Consider the following 22,011-nt stretch of genomic DNA (forward strand, 5'->3'; position numbering starts at 1 on the left):
TTTGTTGTTGTGATCACTGACGCTCTTCACCTTTTCACACAAAGGTCACAACTGTGCCAGGCAAGTGTGTGAATTATAGCGGAGTGTGTGTTTGTCTGTGTGTGTGTCTGTGTGTGTGTGTGTGTGTGTGTTACTATGCCAAACACAGGGCTGTTTTAGAGAGATGGTGCGTGTGAGATCTGCACAGTGTGTTAGTGTTTCTCTGATTTCTCCAGTGAGGTGTCTCCCTGCCTGATGGCATTTGTGTGTCTAATGTGTTCCTGCTGTATTTTGTCTACGTGTGTCTATTAGCTCTTGGAGTATCTAGATGTTTTACACTCGGCTCTATGTGTGTGTGTATGAATGTGTGTATGAGCGTGTTTGAGTCTTTATTGGTTCCCAGTGGGTCGAGCACAGTTCCTGACCCCATTTCCTGCTGTTGTTGACAGAGAGACATTCAGGCCCGAGGCTCCAGAGACCAGACACTGCCTGGAGGAGCTTCCTGTCACTGCTGCCTACAGCCACTCGATTTGTCATTGTTTCGACAGCTTTTTTTTTTTTTCTCCTCTTTTTTGGCATCCGTCAAAGTCTGATTCAGTCTTTCTGGACCATGAGGTCAGGACCTGACTGTAAGGGAGAGCCCCAGACATTAGAAGCGCTTCACAGTGATTCCTGTTGTCATGAGCAGTGCAGGATTTTTGTTGTTGGTCACACAAGCCTGCACAGCTTTTGAAAATGATGACCGAATGAAGTTGTGAAAATGAAACTGCCATAACATACTGGAGGTTGAGCTGTATTGGGTCAAGTGTTGACAGTGCACTGATACACCACTGCAACACACAGCTGCCAGCAAACGCAGCACTCTAGGTTGTACGTTGTTGCTTCATTAATTTGTCAAACAAGGGCTGGAAATCTTACCCATTAGATGTTTATTTACCCGTCGTGTTAATTCATGTTGAAATAAGATTTGTTGTTGTGTTTCCAGACCACACGATAAACTTTCTGCATGTATCTTTGTGTTTGATGCAGGCTGCTGCCGGAGTCGACAGGTGGCCTGAGGAACAACAGGCAGGAGGGGGAGAGTGACACCCGGCCTCCTCCCACCCAGGTCTACAGTTGCTATGACCTGGATGATCTGGACGTTGCCTGGCTGGAGCTGGTTAACCAGGAGTTCAGACAGATGGGTGAGTGCTAATTGACTTGCTGCGTAATTCGATGATAACACCCACAAAACATTTCGACAAGGAACGAAAAGATTCTCTTAACCTTTGAAAATACCACAATAAAATCTGAGATGTGTCAACATGACCGCCACCTGCATCATGGTGAAGGAGTTTACCGAGATGTTGACCATGGTTATAATTACTGTGATATTGTGTTGTGACACAATATCCACTTCCAACAAGGTGTATCCTATGAAATGATTTGCAAACATTTCTCATGAATGATGTGGTTTCATTTCAGTCTCATTCACTTTATGTGCCAGAGCTACATGTGCTTAAACACATCCACACTCAACACTGTGCTGAGTGAAATTCTTATCCCTGGGTTGCGCTGTAACTAATCCATATTTTCATTTTTTGATTAACTCATCAATTCTTTCGACTATCAAGCGTCAGAAAACAAATTTAATCTGCTTCATATGACTTTGTTTTTTCCTTTCAACTGTCTAAAAGACAGTGATGCTGAATTTACATATTGTGTAGATTAGAAAACAAGCTGCAGATCTCACATTTTAGAGACTAGTAGTGATGGAACAATGGATGATTAACAGAGACAACATATTCTCTCATATTACTTTGCAAAAACCCCTTGCTGTTGAGTTTTGCAGGTTGACAGAACAAACTGCCATCAAGAGTTTTGTTTTTTTAGGACTTCAATATTGGAAAGTTCATTTAAGTAATACAAACATCAATTATCATTAGTCAGTTAATATCCAAGGCTCCCAGAGGAACTGCAACTGAGTTTTATTTTTACAAATTATCATTTTCCTCTAGCTTCATATCTGCAGTTTTTCCGCCCATTTACAGTCTTAAAATGATCTTGCATAAAAAACTCTTTCGTTGTCTCAGAATTTTCTGAAACCTGCAGATGCTCTTAATATTCTGTAATGTACATCCTCTTTCCCTTTCTTTCCTTTTCTTTGCTCTTGTTTTTTCATCCTCTCCTCATTTATCATCACCTGCTATCTCTATCTATTCTGTTCCTCTTCTTCTACAGTTTTCTGTTACTTTCTCTCTCCTCTGCTTTGCTGCATCCTCCATTTTGCAATGGTGACAACTGCCGACCCCAAGCATCTCTCCCATCTCCACAATTTTATTCAATATCTGATCGGCTCCTTTCAGATAAAGTGTAGTAATTGTGTTTATAAATCCCCGCTGGGGTTTCAGGCCTTATTTCTGGGACACATTCTCCTTAAATCACAGACACACACACACACACACACACACACACACACACACACACACACACACACACACACACACACACACTGGCTCTTCCTGGAGGAGAAGCAGGTTGTTTCTCATAACCTTCAGTGCTAGACCAAACAAACAGACGGTTGACTGGTTCTGCTGGGCGAAGCTGTACGAATCTGGACTCATGATGGGATGATTCAGCTTTTTCTATCTCAGTCCCCCAGATACTGTATACGTTTATATGAGTGTGTGTGTATTCAGAATGTGTACTTGGACACTGATTGTTCATACTGGACATGCTGTAACTTTAATTATTTAAACACTTTCTCATTTGGGTTTAAAGGTGGCGTTAAATTGATTTTCAGATTATTCAGCTTAGAGGAATCCTGTTTTCTTTGAGAAAACTAGGCCATTACAGTGGCACAAAACACTGAAAAACACACTGTCCATCAGTAATAATGTAGGAAATGCCTGTTTTAAATATCAGGCCTGATGGCAATATAATAGCTTCAGTAAAATCAGTTAAAGGTGCCATATTTTACTCTTTTCCTGTGTTTTATTTGAAGCTTTGATTGCCATAAGAAGATATATCTGTGGTTGTAAGTACCACAAACCATCTCAATGTAGTTCTACATCTCCTCTCTCAGGCTTCTCTCTCTCGCTCTAGTAACAACAGGTTGGCGAGCCAATCAGAGGAGAGGCTCTGAGTGTCTCCTCTGATTGGCTGACTGTTTTCTGAGTGATCAAATAAAAACATAGCAGATTTCAAGGAAACACTCAGAGAAACCAAATCCTGCATGGTTGGACAGTGGGTCTGGGTGGGCTGGACATGGGGCATGGCTGAGAGCGGTTTCTGCTTTGTTGTGACATCACAAAGTTACTGAAGTCCTGATGGCTTGTTTTAAGGCTCAGTTTCTGAATACAGGCTGTGGAGTGAGGCTTTGATACTTTCACAGTATTAATATAAAACCTAGACCTGCTTTATAATCAAAACAGATATGGAAATCTCACTTTATACAATATGGGACCTTTAAATAAAATCAGAAAACTGGAGAAAGGTACCAAATGCGTGGAGGTTGTGCAGTGTGTATGTGTGTATTTGTGGGCACATGCGCACATGTTGGATGCTGTGTTACCTTCAGACAAACAGATAAGTGCAGTCATGCGCACGGATACATTCACAATGTTAGAATTGTATCTGCGCGTGCAAACAGCCGTCACATGTACAAACAGAAAGATAAATCTACAGTAAAGGCACTGAGAGTACACACAGTACACAGTGCAGACAAGACTCACACGTCATGTGTGAATAATGTTGTTGCTTCCCCCCCTCCTGTGTGTGTTCAATTCATGATGTAAATGTCACAGCAGGTTAATATCTAACTCTACTTCGCTTTTCTCTGGTGTTTCAAAGGCAGCCTCTAAATCCAGAACAACCACCGTCACCGTTTCTTCCTTTTTGTTCTTCATTCATGCCAACATACGGTAGATTCAGCACTACTGTGTGATTCACAAGTTGACCTATTTTCAACATCAGCAGCAGGTGTTGACTTTCAGATTAAAGCTAAAGTATAGAATAACAGTGTCTTGGTTGGATTTGTGTGAGCCTATGCGTTACATCTTTCCTGTAGCTCAGGTTACACAGTCAGCGTGTTGATAATATGACGATTGAGAACCAGTAAATGATTTTTTAATTTTTTTATTTTTTATTTTTGGGTGAGTAAGTGGCAGATAGAGAAACCAATTTTTTTTTAAAAACCTCCCAAGTGTGAGGTGAATCATTCAAATAAATCAATAAATAACTACTATAACTATAGAATCCAGCACGTTTCTTTACTGCTGCATCACATGGAGGATTCAGGCGAGGCAGTGAGAGGCAGTGTTGCAGAACAATGTAAATACTGTATTTAGAAATGATCACTTTAACCTTAATGTTTTTATTAGAGGTTGTGGCGGAGCAAATGATTTACTCGACTCTACAGACTGTGATTTGATTTGTGTGGGCATGGTGTTCATTCACAGCCAGCACTCAGGAATTGTGGCATATTACAGTCTCCATCTGAAATGCCTTTTTTTATCTGTTGTTGAACAGTTATCCAAATTATCATTGATTTCAGAAAAATATACTTTTTTCACACTAGATTTAATGCCTTACTGTTACCCATTTTGTACAATCACTGTAATCTCATTGCATGTAATGAGATAATAATATGCCACATCTGTTTGCCACCGTCCTGGAAACCAGTCTGTTTATTTTCCTGGTGCTTCAAATCTTTTATTTTTTATGAGTATGAAAGCTTGCATTTGCCAGTTAAATCAGTTTTCATCAACTATTAACCAGCCTTAGAGCAAGGCATCACTTTGAGATGCAAATGGGGCAGGAATAATAATGCTAATGCCGACACACATTGGCATGATGAACTGAGCAGCAAATTTCATCGTTTTTGGCTTTGATGGCAAATGGATTTGTGGTGATAGAGAACATGTAGCATTTCTCTGCTTTTCTGTGGTTAGCAAAGAGGCAACTGCAACTCAACTTACTCCCACATCCGCGCAGCAAATTTTCAGCACATTTCATGGCTCAACAAAAACAGAAAGTGAGCTTGTGAGGTGTAAATGCAAAGGGAAGCTGTGTGCATTTCCAATTAAAGTATGACACAAAGTGTTATGGCCGAAAAAGAACTTCAATTTGGTAAATTGCCTCACTCGTTTTGAGTTTCCCGTGAGCAGCTTCCCATTACTGTTATCCTTGTTGATAAAAAAAACCTAAAAGAAACCTGAGTGTTGACTCTGTAACTTCACTCTAAGTTTTAATTGCTTTGTACAGGCTCAGTTCTTTCTCAAATATTCATGCCTCTTCCCAGCAGTAATGTCTGAACCTCCGCTTTCAACACTTCTTAACTGTTTTGAACAATGGGAGTGCACTAAGACACTTTTCTTCTCTCTTATAGAAAAACAAAATGTGCTGGTGTAAGACAACGAAGATAACGTTCTTCACATGAGCTAAAAACGCACTCCTCAAGTCAGCCCTCCCTCCCCTTCCTTCATCTCAGTCCTCCCAGCCTCACCAGAGTTGGTTTCAGTCTTCTTAGTCGGGTTTGAGAGGTTAAAACAAAAACCAATCATGTTTTACTTCTTTTCTTCACACCGCCAGCCTTACCCGAGCTGGATGAGCTGACGATGGAGTGTGTTCTGGTCGAGCTGGAGAGTGTGTGTGAGGACAAGATGCAGCAGGCCATCGAGACGGAGGAAGGCCTGGGCATCGAGTACGACGAGGACGTGGTGTGCGACGTCTGCCGCTCGCCAGAGGGAGAAGACGGCAACGAGATGGTCTTCTGCGACAAGTGCAACGTCTGTGTTCATCAGGTCAGGGAGAAAGCGATTCATTTGTTCGTATCTCTGTTCAATCACACGTCTTCGTGTGCATGCTCATACATGTTTGTGTATCGATCATTCTTTTGGCTTTTCTCAAACTTTTCTCAAAGACTCTCTGGGTAAAAAAACAAACACCAAAAAAAAAGCAACTAAATGCTTAAAACATGAATGTAAAATACAAAATCAAGGTCAGAGACAAGGCTAGGCTGTTTTCCTCAGAGCAGCCTTACATTTTTCTCCCTCCAACTTCATTTGTCAGCATGTGAAAGTACATATACTGTAGCAAGTTCACAAATAGTGCCTGCGATAAAAGGAGGCCTGAGGGGCTCTGCTGTGTTTGTTACACAGTGACACAGTGCTAATTATTCTGTCCATCCTGTTGGCACTAACACACCTTCAGTGTGATCGTGCAGCTGCAGACTAAACCTCATGGAAAATTTCACTCATACTGTGGAAAAACAAAATCCTGCTCAGTGCCCGTGACACCAGATAATGTCTGGTTGTTTAAAGTCTCACCCAAGTTATTGACAAATAGGTGTTTGTTAGACTCATTTTCATTCATTTGAATGAAATGGAAGAAAAGATTGAAAACAGGATCATCAAAATTTGAGTCATTGTTTTTCATCTCATGCATGCATTCTTAAAGCAAAATTTAGTTGTGTAGCTCTTTACTCTACTAGTTACTGACTTTATTGAAACTTTTTGGAGTGTGTCTACTGTTTGGTGAATGCACTGAACAATATTTATTTATTGCAACATAACTGTATGTATATATCATATAGAGACAAGCCGGGAAAACAAATTGAAAGTGCTGATGTGCAGTTTCACCTTGTATGTCCGAAGTCCATTTTCTGAAAGTAGATTTTAAATTGTGAACTATTAATATTTTCAGTGATTTAAAGGCGTACACAGACTCAATGAAAAAGGCACAATCTGTGAACCAAGCTATGGTAATATTTTGAGTGACCTTCACTAAAGATTTTATGGGCACCTGTTCTTTCCTGGCAGCTAACTCTACACTGTCTGAGTATGTGCTGAAAAGAGGGCCATGCAAACAGCTTTAAAGCTACTCAGTAAAATCAAAACTGAATCCGTAGAAAGTCAATGAAAATGAACCCAAATGAACATGTAGATTTATTTTTTCTCACTAAAGCATGCTGTGTGTTGTCACAGGAGCTAAAAATATGGTGGATGCATTTACTTCGTCACAAAACATTTACACTTATTTCAGTCTTTGTGATCTTTATCTCCTCGACTTCCTCGCTCTTCTTTGTTTGTTCTTTTTAGTTTAAGTTTTGAAAGCTTCATGGTTGAAGTCATCTTGCAGTCCTCTTCTCCTCTTTTACTGGTGCATTACGACCTTCCATGACGCATTTGTGCAACCACCTTTATTAGTCTCTTCACTTGGCAGAAATGTATCACGTCACCTCTTGTGCTGCTGCTGGCATTTGCTTGTGTGTCCTCATGCACATTCTGTTTCCAGACTGACAGAAAACATTACTCAATAGCACCACTAGTGGTTTAAACCATAGGGTTCCTGCAGTGTTTTCCCAGTTTTTGTGAGGTAGAATAAGAGATATCTGCCAAAAATTGAGGTGTCACGGAAACAAAATGTAAAAGTCAGTGAAAGAAACGATTGCTCTCAGGGAGCTCTAAGTCATATTATTGCTTTTATAGATTAAACACACCCAGTGGTCTCTGTTGCTTCCCTAGTAAGGCCGTTTTCCTAACCTTCAGCAGGTAAAAACCAGGCCTTGCTTACTGAAGTGTCGTGTTTGATCAATAAAATCCTTTGATCAATGAAGCGCTTTAATTGCATTTAACGAAGACAGAATCTTTGAAGTCTCATTTGGTGCCACTGTCACTTTGACACCAATCTGTCAGAGTGGAGGTTTGGAGGTTGGTTTTCCCCTCTACCTTTACTTTGTTTTATCTCCTTATTACTGATCGTGCATTTCAGCCGTATCTGTAAACTGTAGCCTGTAATGTACAGTATCCTGCTCCCAGTGAGAGGGTGAGTGATACTGAGGCCTGGTTTGAATGTAGCAGCAGTAGTTCCTGACATTGTGTTTGGGGACGCTCTGGGGATTTTCAGGGGAACTTCATTTAGGCCTTAATTAAAGAGGAGCAAGTTTGACTTGACTCATTAGAAATTAGATGTGATAGATCTGATGGAGAAGCAGTAGTGGTAATGACGGAGAAAGAGGCTTTTGGAATGACTTAACTTGCCACAGTGGAGGCACTTTCAGACAGTCCAGACAGAGTTAATCATATCTGACATGAAAATCATTCTCTGTTTCTGACCATGAGGGACTGGATCTCATTAAAAACTTGTCTGTTGGCAGAAGGAGAAATGGGTTTAGCACTGATGATATGATGATCTGCTGTTTTTAAAACAACAGCCAGTGGAGTTTTGATTATGTCTTGTTCATGTAAGTGTGCGTGCGTGTGTGGTATTGGGTCAGCAGGTATTTTTTTTTTTGGGGGGCTTTTTGTACCTTTATTATAGATCAGTGGAGACTGACAGGAAAGGGGGTAGAGAGAGGGGAATGAATGCAGGAAAGAGTCAGACCGGTCGGGAGTCGAGCCGGTGACTGCCTGATAAGAGCGTCTTGCGCTCACGTGGTATGTGCCCTAACCACTCCACTACCGGGCCGCCCAGTGAGCACAACTTTTAAAGAAGTTTAAGATGAGGCAAAAGTGAAGGAAGAATGTTTCTACGTGTGAAATTTGTGAATTTGCAGGTTTTACAGGAGAGAAGAAATAAGCAGTAGAGTGTAATTACTTTTTAAAATTTTCAACTCAGGAGCAGCCACCACTGAAAATAAAATAGATAAAAAATAATGGGATTCTGACATAAAAACAAGATGATGGGGTGGCCTTGTGGCATAGCTGGTTAAAAATGTGCCTGGGTTTAAATCCAGCCTGTTTATATCACTGTTCTCTCTGTCCTTCAGTCTGGCTCTTCTCATACTACTTTATTGAGATAGTTCAAAAAACACAAATGACAATGTCATCTATTTTACAATGTGACAAAGTATATAAAAAGTTCTTTTAAATAGTATGACAGGGTCATATGCTCTTGTGCGTGTATTTGGCAGACATTTTGTATATATTGCTAGAAAAGTGCAAGCTTACTACCCATTTTCTATTTATTTTACTTTTCTCCAGGCAGCTCAAAACTTCGGAAAGCAAGACTTGGTAAAAGCTACATAGTAGCCAGCAGGGGTGGTTGGTTTTTGCAGTCGTGGAAACATTCTTGCCCCCAAAACCTGGGAGTTGGCAACCAAATGGCGTGTGATGACCAATAAATGACCACATTCATGTTGTTCTTTTCATAGTGTTCATGTTTATTTAATGTGTCTCTTCTGGATTTAATTTCCTGATGGCATGGGTTGTGAATGCATGGCACAGAAGCTGACTGTCAAATCATCTCAGATGCTGGAGTTTCGTTGCAGTCGTTTTGCAATGATAACATACCTTTATCGAAGGGAAAATCCAGTAAAATAATACAGGAGGCTACAGTAAATATTGACTGTAGTGGATCTAAAGTAAATTTCCAAATGCTGTAGTGTTTATTTTCATAGTGCACTGAAATAAATGGAAAGCACTGGCTGCCTGAAAGATGGGAAAATAGTCACCAATGCTTTAAATTAAGTGTAATTGGTTAATTGGCTTCAGCAAGCAAACCTGCTTGTATGGTTTTCTAATGTTGCTATAACAACTTAAAATCCTCTTATTAGGCAAACTATGCTCAAGGAATAATTTGACATATTCTGTACATTGAATATGAAGCAACAGCTAGCAGCTGTTTAGCTTAGCATAAAGACTTGACACAGGGGGAAACAACTAGTCTGGTTCTGTCCAAAGGTAATCAGATCTGACACCCCTGAAGTGCAGTTATTAGTTTTATTTGATAATCTGTCAAACTAAAGACAAATGTAAGAAGTTCTAAAGGGTCTCTATTTATCTGTCTTCTTCAGATCATCACCTCCCCTGACTTTTCTTCTCCCTCTCTTTTTCTGTGTTGCAGGCATGTTATGGCATCCTGAAGGTACCCCAGGGGAACTGGCTGTGTCGGACCTGCGCTCTGGGCGTCCAGCCCAAATGTCTGCTCTGCCCCAAGAGAGGTGGGGCCCTCAAGCCCACCCGCAGTGGAACCAAGTGGGTCCACGTCAGCTGTGCCTTATGGATCCCTGAGGTGAGACCCATGGGAAGACACAGGGGCGGTCGATATAGATCATATTTTGCAGTCAGTCAGTAAGCAACATGAGCTTGTGATACATCCTAGCTCTTGCGCTTAAGGTACTGTAGTCACTTTCTTCATTTTCTATAGCTGGGGCCAGACTTGATGATTCCAATGACAGCAGGGCCCGTAGGCACATCAGTATCTCAGAGTGTCAGCATCTAGCTGTGGGTGCACCTGGGTGTTTGTGTTTATGATCCCAGTCACACAAGACACTCAGGAATCAAGACGTGTTGTGGCTGCACTTTATGCCTCTGTTGATGAAGAGATTGGTATCCCTGCCTCCTCCTTTACCTGTGAGTGTGGAGTATTGGTGCAGAGTGGCTCAGGAGAGTGAACGGCTGTTGTTTACTTTTGCATGAGTGCATACAGCTGTAGTCATTGTTAGAATTAGTGCAAAAATCCATCTATCCTACATCTGTTCAGTGGTCACTAGAGCCAGCAAATACATAAACATGAAGTGGCAAAGAGGTTTGGGGCATTGTGTGTGTGAGTGTGTGTGTGTGTGTGTGAGAGAGAGTATGTGGTGAATGTGTAAACAAGGTAGTCTTGGACAAGGTGTCTTCACCATGAAAGAAATGGAAAACAAGGACCTAACAGACTGAGAGGTGTTTGACATGCCTTGATGAAGACTCACACACACACACACACACACACACACACACACACACACACACACACACACACACACACACACACACACACACACACACACACACACACACACACACACACTCTCACTGCTTATTTTGACATCTACTCTTGTGACTGAAGTTCACCTTGGCTTTTCTCATCCTACCCTCAAACATCACTGCATCCATTTCTGAAAATGCGGAGCCACACTACACCCTCTTTCATGAGCAGTGGTTTTCTTTCCCACCATTTTTATTTTTCACCACTTATTAGATCTTTACGAGGCTAAAGAAAGAAAGACCATCTCTCCCACTGAGGATGTAGCAGAAATACCGTAGTACTGCAGATCACTGTCATGGAAGATTTGACAATGAGTGCAGCCTTGTCAGTGGGCGCTTGCTTAGCTCGGCAAACATTCTGTAAGCATGTAAACACGAGCACAAATAAACTGTGCTGTGCTTCGTGCGTGTAATGGATTCATGCACTGTTCACAGGAAATATTTGTCTAAGTTAAATAGTCGATACTAAATCAACAGTATTTAAAAAAAAAACCAAGACATTCTGTTTCTACTTATGTAGAGGTGGGATTTTACCATTGATATCTAATTACCACATTGAATGCATCAGTCTTACCGTGGTATACAAACAAAGGCACTGCTGAGAGGATAGGCAGTGTTAATGTGACTTTATGTTGGACTTTTGTATTTTTAAGTGTTGCTTTATGGCACAAGAGCAGCTTCAAGTGATTGGTTTGTATTTTTCCAGGTCAACCTTAAACCCTTAAGAGTAATCGCTCAGAGAGGATTTGGGGGAGATTACAACCCATAATTCTTCCAACATACATACCGAATGACATGTGAGTGTACTTGAAAAAATCTGAAACAACTGAGTTTCCAGGAAAGTTGGCCCTTGATTTTTTTGGCAGACGCTCGCACCTGTCAGTTTTGGTTTTTTTTTTCCACCATGGTTTTCTTGTTTATAGTAAATGCTTAAAATACTTTATGTAGCTCCTTCAGCCGAGACCTCACTTTTAACCGCCTGTAGATAATGTAAATTGATTCAGGAGGAAACTGTTTTTCAAGCGTGCACCTCAGCAGCTGCTCATTTTGACTTGATTTGTCTTGATGATACCTTTTGGAAATAACTCTTCTCTGAAAATGGCCACAAAGCAGCCGTTCTTTTCAGAGGTTCAGGGACGGATGTTGCTTCACGCCTTGCACACCTTTAAATCGTTAAAGACAGTCAGTCATGTGTCTTCAGCCTATTCAGCAGCGCTCTCCAGCAGCAGATTTCTCAGTAATGGAGTGGCTTTTGGCACCTCAAACCTTTTACTTCTAATTGCCTTCTGTCACCCTTGATTGGGCTAATTGTTTTCGTTGTGCCGTTCGCTTTTGTTTTCTCTTCCTACCATGAAGGGAAAAAAAAAAAAGATAATTTGCATGTCTGTGCTGTGTGTGCATTTGTGCGCGTGTCCTTATATAAACTCAGTTTTGTGTGTTTGCATGAGCTAAAAGGTGTCAATCGTAGACGAGTACACAAATAAACACATGCAAACACAACGCACACATCACAAGGCTAGTGGGATTTTACTGAATATCACAGTAGTGGAAATTTCCAGAAAAGACATGCTGTGTGTGTGTGTGTGTGTGTGTGTTTGTGTGTGTTTGTGTGTGTGTGTGTGTGTGTGTGTGTGTGTGTGTGTGTGTGTGTGTGTGTGTGTGTGTGTGTCAGTCATTCATAGAGAGTGCCGGATTGGAGGCGTGTGTTTGTGTTTTTGAACACACCACCCAGCCGTCAAACGATACAGCCCCCCTGCTGTGCTGTGTGTGTAGCTTCCTTCTGCCCTCTGCCTTCAACCCCTAGAGAGAGGTCTCTCTTTAAACGGCTTTTCACAACACACACACTCACACAAGCACACACATTCAAAGACTCATAGTCCCTTTTTTAAAATGCCTTTTCATTTAACTCTTTGATTTCCTCTCATTTCCACTGAAGTGATTTCAGATTTGAAATGTGACGGAATTGGGGCTAGAATATGTTTGGGGAAAGAGCACGTTAAAGGCATGTGCCAACACATGGAGATGGACACACACTCTTTCTACACAGAAAGCTGCAGTGCTGATTTTTCAGTATTGACAAACTACAACAAGAGAAGGTGGAGGAATTGTAAAAAAAAAAAAAAAAAAAAAAAAGCTACCTGTATGAGAATGAGTATGCGTGCATGTGTGCACTCCCTGTATCTGCTCCATGTGTGGGCATCATGGTTGAGAACAATCCAATCAATTAACTACCACGTCAAGAACTGGAAATCCTTTTGCCATCTATCGGTTTTGTACATCAGCTGTTAAAAAGTGGCGAATATTGACGGTGGCGGCTGTGGCATCATTGTCTGAATTGTACTTCTTATTGACGTCTTCAATGGAGTGAAAATTGACCCCTACTTGTATCCAGTGGGCTGTACAGAAGGCATCAATAATAACAGAAAGAACCAAGGCCGTGGGCTTGTTCTATGGATGAGAGGATGACAGGAGGAAAGGAAAATCAGATAGAAGGACAAGTGAACGAAGAGAGGGAGGGGTGTGACCTACGGAAATCAGTCGTCAGCTTGTTAATTCAAGTGTGAAGGACAAGGAAGAGGGGGCCTTGCCGCAAATATGAGGATAAGTGAATGTGAAAGAGGTGGAATGGTTTTTGGAGAGAAACAGGCAGTGAAGGAAGGAAGGAAGAAATGGCACTTTGGTGATGAGTGCTCTCCACTCTATTCTGCATGGCTGGTTGGCACAGGTCAATGACTTTTTGGTTGTATTTGGTGCTGCGAGGTTCGGAGCCAAAGTCGTTGTGAATGGACCGCTCAGAGAGAGTGAGTCACACTGGGCTTTACAATGATGTTTTTCCAAGGACCACATGTGTCCCCGCTCTGGCTCCAGGGACAGACCCGCTAATCCAGAATCTTGGCTTTGAAACTGGAAGACGCTCAAGTAATTATCATTTAAGCTACAATAAGTTGATTATTATCTTTCAGTGGAAGGTTTGGTGGAAAGTTTGATCTTTTAGTCAAGTGAAAACTGAAGTTTATCCAAAGAAGCAGTGCTAAATAAAATAAAGTTATCTGTGCTTCTCTGCATCACAGCTACCAGTTTTAATGTGAGGAGTTCTGCAATTAGAAAACATAGTGTTGATGTGAAAGGTCCAAGATCTCATTTTAAAAAGAATCACAAGACATTGGTTGACTCTCCACACAATGTTGATTGTTTATCAGAAATTGAAGTTTTTGTATCGGATATGTATATATATATATATATATATATATATATATATATGTATATATATATATATATATATATATATATATATATATATATATATATATATATATATATATGTCTCATGGTTATATGTGCTCTCTGTAGGTGAGTATAGGCTGTCCAGAGAAGATGGAGCCCATTACCAAGGTGTCCCACATCCCTGCTAGCCGCTGGGCTCTGTCCTGCAGCCTGTGCCGAGAACACACAGGAACCTGCATACAGGTACGTCACACACACACACACACACACCTCTGCATCTGCCCAGCCTCACAAAATGTTGTTAAGTGACCCCAGTGTCTTACAATTAAGAAAAACATGGAGCTTTCCAAGCTGTGTTGTGAAGTAAGTCTTTTGTTTTCAGGTTTTACTTCTTAAAACAAGCCCCCAAACTTCACCTGAACACCAATAAAACACAGTTAGTTGCCAGCTCTTAACCACCAGTTAACAGAGGTTAAAGATTTGTTAGCTCATCATTTTAACAGTTTGAAATGAATTGTCCAAATTTTTATATCATCACAAATGTCTTCTGTAGATGAGGTTATCACATTATTTGTTTCTGTGCTCTGCCTTTCTGGATTCACGGAAAATATCAGCAAAGTATATCAAGCACACTGTTGACACTGTACACTGTACAGCTGTGTAAGTGCTTGAGTTTTACTCAGCTGCCGTCCACTGTCAAGAGCCAGACAGATGCACAGTTCAATCCATTCCTCCTCCTCTTTCTTCTCCATCTTTGCCTTTTCCAGTCTTTGTGCCATATGCTTGCAAACTTTACATCATCTGGACGTGGCGTTGGAATAAAAACAAGTTTGCGTTAACTTTTTGAGTGGCGTCAAGGTTCAAATGCACTCAGCTTTACAATCAGATAGATGGGACGTACATTCTGTAATAAAGCTACTGCAAAAAATGGAATACGTCCAGTATCTATAGTATAAACTCAGCGCGCACACACACACACAAAATGTCTCAGCAACACAGATCATCATGGTTCGTAGCCTCCTGCTGGGTGCGGGAGGATCAGTTTCTACCCGGCACTTCTTCAACACACTGCTGAGTATGCAAACAAAACCCCTGCTGACATGCCAGCGCTAACCCACTCAACAGTGATTAGCCTGAACACCATTCAGTGTTAAAAGTGCCCTCAAGGTGAACTGGATTCCTAAACCCCTACGTTTCACCTGTGTGTGTGTATACGTGCAGAATATGTACAAGTGTGCTTGATGTACATGACTGCACGTGCAAGTGTGTCCACATACTTATTTGTATAGCGCTGAGGGTGTTTGCTGTCACAGGACCGATGCTGTAAATTAACAGCGAGTCCTTGAGCCAGACTCGCCCACAGGGAGCGAGTCTCTCTCTCCTCTTTCCATAGCTGGAGGCAGGCAGCTGTACAAACACATTCACTGCTCAACTGCCACCTCACACAGAAGGTAGAGATGCAGCTCACCACAAGCAGCAGGAGTCCTGTGTGGGCCTTAATGTAGGGAAGAGCATGAAATAACAAAACAGATTTCTGTCTTGAAAAGAAGCCTAAGCACAGAAGAGTGGGAGAGAAAATAAAAAGTCCACATTCAGTCTTGATTTCCAACTTCTTCATACTTTAGTTGTGGGCTGTCATGTAGGCCTCCAAAAGTTCTGCTGTGCTTTATTTTGAACATTTTTGATAAAATCTCAAGCAGCTCACTCACTGTGGATTAAATGTAAATAAGGTGTATTATCGTAGTCACTGTTATGCATCTGCAGCAGAAAACTTACAGCATATGCTACCAGTAAAATGTGTGTGCTTTTAATGTACAGCAAGTTAGACAGTTCAGACCGTTCTTCCTCTCTATACCTGCTTTAATAATGTAAGCCAAGACACTCTTTCAAGTCTTTGGTCATTTCATCTCTTGGTAGTTAGGAAGCAAGCTTTCTTTCTTCTAATGACACCTTGTCGAGTCCGTTTTCATGTGCTGACAGCTCCTCCCATTAAGACAGTTGTATTTAATGATCCACTGTATTTTAGTCTAATGAGAGTCTTAATTAGTGCTATATTAAAGGAAGGTGCATTGAAAAGGTCAGCCAGTCAAGCCTAGGCGGTATTTGTTAAAGCTTGTAGAGAGTCTGTGAACAGTAGTCTTCAGTAACAGAGTGACATGGTCAGCTAATTAAGAAAATACTCCTGCTTCACGGTTAGTTTGTCTTTAACACACGTTTCAGAGGAACGTGGCCGCACTTTGCATTTAAATCCCCCTACAGGTATAGCAGGTGAACATACCAAACAGAACTATAGCTACAACAATTCAGCAGAAGAAGTTTTGCCCTTTACCTGATTATGACTCAAGTCAACCTTGTAACAAGCAGTGACTTGCTGGTGGATCAGCTCGAGTGACTGTGCAGCCAAACAATTTTAAACCTACAGAGCGCAAGGCTGGACTGTGGTTTATTTGCATTCTGTGTAGTGTCAGTCGGTTTGACCGATGATTATATTTGTGTGAAATCTTCATTTAGCAGTGAGCATGTGAAATTAACAGTGATGCAACTATATATAATACATGAATATGAAAGAAACATTAGGGCTAAAGCTGAACTGGACACAAAAAGAAAACCGGGGAAGTCTGCTGTTGGTACAAGGAACATTAAGGGAAATGTATAAAGAGAAATTTAGTGCAGATGCATGGAAACTGCACGGGAAACAAAACAGTAACATCAAGAGCAAAACAAACAAATAAACAAACAAAAAAACATGCATTAGGAATAACATTTTACAACACATCAGCAGCTGCAAATAACAGGCTAAAGCTACCATTACCAGAAGGTGTGTGCTCATCTCTGTGTATGTGCTGCGTTCATCGAGGAAAAAATGTTTTAACGTTACACTTTTAGTAGTTTGAGATAGGTTCATGTCTTTCTCATGGAGCAAAAAAGAAGATGTTTAAGATATAAAATGATGAATATCATTATTGTATTCCACAGTGAACACACAGTCAAACAAACACCCAGAAGTACCAAGAGTCAGCATGGGCACTGATAAAACATTATTAATGAATCCCTGCCAGAACAGAGCAGGTGCAGTGGAAAAGGCCATATGAGTATTTGTTGTGATGACTCACTTGATACCAAACAACATATCGAGCCGGCTTCACGCTGTGTTCAACCTTTTGCCTTCTGACACCAAATAAGTTAGAGCAGCTGCAGTGGGCTCAATCTGACATTTGTGGAAGTTAGTACCGGTAATAAAAATGGGTCTGAATTGTAGACCTTTGACGATGACTAACTCCATTTTTAACAAGATGATGTAACTATATTGGTGTGTCACACAGGTCAGATATATGACTACTGGATCATGCCTTCTGTTCCCCAAACACTTGGTTTACTCAGTGTTTTAATGAATCCAGAACAATTTTTCTCCATAAAATGAATTTTAAAACTCAGTTGTTGACAAAATCAAAGTAAGATAGTTTAGAATTCAAGTTTCACCTATGAAAGAAACAAATGACACAGATGAAACAGTACTACAAGAGACTAAACGCAGGAGAGCAGCCTATTATTTAGAAATAACTGGACTCAAAGGGTCCAGTCACCGAAATTACAAAGATGTCAGCGTGCAGCCCAGAATTACCATGTCGCAGACTGTGCAAGAGCTAGAAATGTAAACTGGTGACTGGTGTTTCTCAGCCAAATACAACAGAGGAACTTGCTGTCGCAGGTCAGCACCATGTTTTCTAATGCACCTGTGGGGAACGTGTCCATGCACACTTTACCCTGACAGAATGTATAGAAAAGCAGGTGCATCCAGTGTCTGCGTACAGGTTTACAGCTGTCCATGTCTTGATCAAGGTTTACTTCCAAATTTTGTTTATTAAGCTCAAAGAATTGATAGAAACATTAAAAAATTCAACAGCAACATCTTTTATTAGGAACCATGTCCTCAGTATCTATGTAAACTATAGCAGGGATCCCTTACATTTCTTATACTATGGGGCATTTTTATATCACAGTTTTGTGAAGATTTGGGCCGGTGGGGGAGGAGAGTGCACATCAGTGCTTGCACCAGAACACAACAAGACAGGAGGTCTCCTGTTAGTCTGTTTGTGGTTTCACATGGGTTCATATGCTTGTTCAACAATCATGTAAGTTGTGGTTCAGATGTGATGTCTCTATTCATCCTTCCAACAAACAAATAAGCCCTCACACCAAGTCCAAACAGTGAAAACAGGAGAGACAGAGAAGGCAGGGGACACAAGAGAGTGTGGTGGTCATTACAACTAAACTAAACATAAACTGAAACCTTGGTTCCTTACCAAATTAAAAAAAAAGAAAAGTGAAACCCTTCTCAGCAACATTCAAGTTGCTGCCTGATTTCATGTGCTGCTGAGAGCTGAAAGGTGGTAATGATGGACTGGTTTACCTCGCACTGATGACCTACTTTAGCTCCAAATCAGTGTATTGTTTTTGGGGGTGTGACAGGGAGTAATTAGGAAAAATACACCACAGGCTAGCCTAAGTTCAAGGTAATTTCCGCAAAAATAGGTCATAATAACCTTTAAATTAATATAAATATTGTTCTGTTTTTTCACCACATCATATAAACCACATTAGGAAATGTTCCAAGGCCTTTTTTTCCTTTTTGTAAGGACTATTTCTTTAGTAGGAAGTAGGTCCAATTAAAAGTTTTCACAAGATAACGTGAATAAGGATAATAGCTGGATAAGCTTAACTGCCTGCTTTTATCATTTTTGTGTTAAATACACTAAAAGCCTCAGTTTTCCTGTGTAAGGTGTGAGAGAGGCAGAGAGTGAGAGGTTGACTGCTAAAACGTTAGACAGATGTTGCCCGTCAGGTTTTTGTCACAGTCAAGAGAGTCACCATGAACCCTCCTGCTGAATGCTAAACTCCTCTGAAAAGTACAAGCACCAACCTGTATACTCTCACTCACACACACACACACACACACACACACACACACACACACACACACACACACTTACTTTTACAAATGTGTACATATTTGCACACAGTGACAACAACACATAGCCACAAGGGCTCACACACACACACACAGAATCACACCATGCCTGGAGGGACTCAGTGGGAGGCCGCCTCTTAGTATGACCTGTAATGGATAGTACTGGGGGAGAGACACACACACACATTCACACACATCCCAAGTTACCAAAATGTTGGAATAAATGGGGGAACCGTGTTTGTTGTGACTTGGCTTGTCTCTCTGCTTTCCTGCACTCCTATTACAGCCTTGATAACACAAGAAATGGACTGAAAATGACACTTTAAAACAAATAGTTGTGACAAAGTGGCTGAGAAATTGAGGACATTGTGTGTGTGTGTGTGTGTGTGTGTGTTCCCTTCTATTTTCTTCTCATCTTCACTCTTCTGTCCCACCTTCTTCCTTCCTTTTTTTTTCTCCTCATTCTTACCAACTCGTCCCTCTTTTCCTCTTCTCCAATTCCCTCTTTTTGTCTCTGTCCTTAACTGTATTTCCTCTCTGTCCTCTCCGTCTAGTGCTCCATGCCCTCCTGTATTGTGGCCTTCCATGTGACGTGCGCCTTCGACCATGGCCTGGAGATGAGGACCATCCTGGCCGAGAACGACGAGGTGCGCTTCAAGTCCTTCTGCCTGGAGCACAGCTGCACCGCCAGCAACAGTAGTGCAACCACTAACAACACCTCCAGTTCCACCAGCGTGAGTAACGGCAACCACACCACCATTTCCACCACCAACGGAACACATAGCACAGCCAGACCTGACTGGACCACCGCTGGTGTCGGTTCTGGGCCCTGGCCAGACCAGCACCAACCAAACGGCAGCAGTGACCCTGAGCAGAGGCCAGTATCGTACCCGGTCTCGGTGTCGGCGTCAGAGCGAGCTGAGCGGGACCAGCTGGAGAGAGAGAAAGTGAGCCAGAGGAAACAGAAGCTCCAGGAGCTGGAGGATGAGTTTTACCGACTGGTGGACCCAAGGGAGGTGGCGGAAAACCTGGGGCTGCCTGTCTCCCAGGTACGTTAAGCCATATAACTGAGACACAGTGATTTATCACATAAAATGATAAGACATAACACTTTACACTAGTCATTCACTGTAATAGGTACACCTTCAGGTGTGCTATAAATAACTTACTCCTCCAGAAAGTGGCTCGGGTATAAATAAAGCATAAGTATAAAGTACACACACACACACACACACACACACACAGGGTCGACAGTTTGAGTGGGTGAAAAAAGCTTGCTGATGAGAGAGGTCAGAATAGCAACACTTGTTCCTTCTAGCTGGCAACAAGTATGCTGTTGAGTACAACAGAAACATCCAGCAGGGCAACTCCGAGCATGGAGTTTATTGACCACCAAGGTAAGTTCAGTCTCTATCCACTCAGCTTCTTGTGGTCAGCAACACTGAAGACAAGTTTTTATTTTTGTGTAACCTCTGTGAATCTGGTTTTAACAATAAAATAACAAGTTTGAATTTGACAACGCCCCTAACAGTCATAATATCTTCACAAAATAATATCACCAGAAGGACCACGTAGGAACCATTCGGGAGGTCTCGATAATATGACATCATCTTCTCCCAGTTGTCATGAATCCATCCATGTTAGAACATAATAATATAGCTATACATTATAGCATTATTATAGCATTATATTATGCAATTCATTTAAGGGAAATGAATTGCAATACGATAATAATAAAGAAAAACTTCACTTAAATTTGCCTGCACAGTATTTTTCTTATCACAGTTAATGATATTTTAGCTGAGATAAAGAGTTTGGCTTCCACAAGTGATTACATTTATTCAGATGTGGTATTGATGAGTTGGATTTAGAGTGCTGGCTTCAGTGTATCAAATAAAATGCTCCCACTTCACAGGTAAACTATCTGATGAGTAACAGATTTGTTTAGAGTATGCTGCCAGTTGCTCTCTGCTTTTGTCTCTGTTGACATGGTTGCTGCTGCAGACACAAGCTTTTTTTTTTACTATAAAGGGAGAAAAACCTGTCAGGATGGTTTAAAGGAATAATTACTGATATTTTGAATAATCTTTTTTTTTTTGTATTTATTAAATACATCACGAAAATAACAACATGATCAACATATACTCCACACTGGATTAAGAGATTTCAGACAAGATAATACAATGATGATGCTGTAATTAAATATTTTATTTTTGTTAACTGGGAAAATTTGTTTTTTTTTTACTCAAGGTGGACTTTCTGTATCAGTTCTGGAAGCTGAAGAGGAAGGCGAACTTTAATCGACCTCTGGTGACCTTAAAGAGGGACGAGGTGGACAACCTGGCCCAGCAGGAGCAGGACGTCCTCTACAGACGCCTCAAACTCTTCACGCACCTCCGACAAGACTTGGAGAGGGTGAGTAAGCGACTTGTGTGTTTGTGTTTGTGTTTGTGTTTGTGTTTGTGTGTGTGTGTGTGTGTGTGTGTGTGTGTGTGTGTGTGTGTGTTTGGTGTGAAGCCAGTGAAACTTGTTGCTTTATACAGTGCAGTATTCAGACTGGGGGTAATTTTTCCATCGTGTGTATATCTGTGTTTGTGCATGCGGGTGTTTACATGCTCAGTGCTTGATCCAGCAAGTGCTCTGGATATTTAAGGGGTAATTTACATTTTTCATATTAATTTGTTAATTAAAGAGATCATTGACAGTATCATTTAAATTTGATTTTTGTTACCATGAATATTAATGTTAAAAGAATGAATAGCCTGAAGGATGAAGCCATAATGAAATGGCTGGATGATATAATGAATGATTGAATGATAGGCCAGTGTTTAAAATTACAGTGGAAATCCTCCCACATAGAATTCATTTGCATTCCCTCTGATCTGTATTCATTGTGACTGTTCTTCAGTATATGTAAAAGACTGAGGGCATTCACAGACCTCAGGGAATTTGATCAGACCTGTTTTCTTGATTTAATCGCCAGGACTTGGTTTTGGTTTTGGTTCTTGTTTCTCTGGCTTTGGGACAGACAAACATCAAATTTAGTTTCAGGTGACCCAGAGCACAGAAGAAGAATATTTGTCTCTTGGGATGTGAAACGTTACCTCT

The 22,011-nt window shown here is 41.1% G+C and overlaps 1 protein-coding gene across 2 annotated transcripts in view; it reads left to right on the plus strand.

Annotated features, from left to right (window-relative positions):
• Positions 1–22,011, plus strand: part of jade2 (jade family PHD finger 2) — a 185,294-nt gene that overhangs the window by 91,452 nt on the left and 71,831 nt on the right. For both annotated transcript variants that reach the window (XM_071461493.1, XM_071461492.1), the window contains exons 5-10: positions 1,009–1,163; positions 5,551–5,762; positions 9,805–9,972; positions 14,061–14,177; positions 19,458–19,952; positions 21,154–21,318. In XM_071461493.1, coding sequence (XP_071317594.1) covers positions 1,009–1,163; positions 5,551–5,762; positions 9,805–9,972; positions 14,061–14,177; positions 19,458–19,952; positions 21,154–21,318 — 1,312 coding nt within the window. The remainder of the gene's footprint in view (positions 1–1,008; positions 1,164–5,550; positions 5,763–9,804; positions 9,973–14,060; positions 14,178–19,457; positions 19,953–21,153; positions 21,319–22,011) is intronic.

This window comes from Trachinotus anak, unplaced genomic scaffold, assembly GCF_046630095.1.
Source record: "Trachinotus anak isolate AG129_WGS33_773 ecotype Australia unplaced genomic scaffold, CSIRO_AGI_Tana_v1 ptg000024l, whole genome shotgun sequence".
Classification (NCBI taxonomy): domain Eukaryota; kingdom Metazoa; phylum Chordata; class Actinopteri; order Carangiformes; family Carangidae; genus Trachinotus; species Trachinotus anak.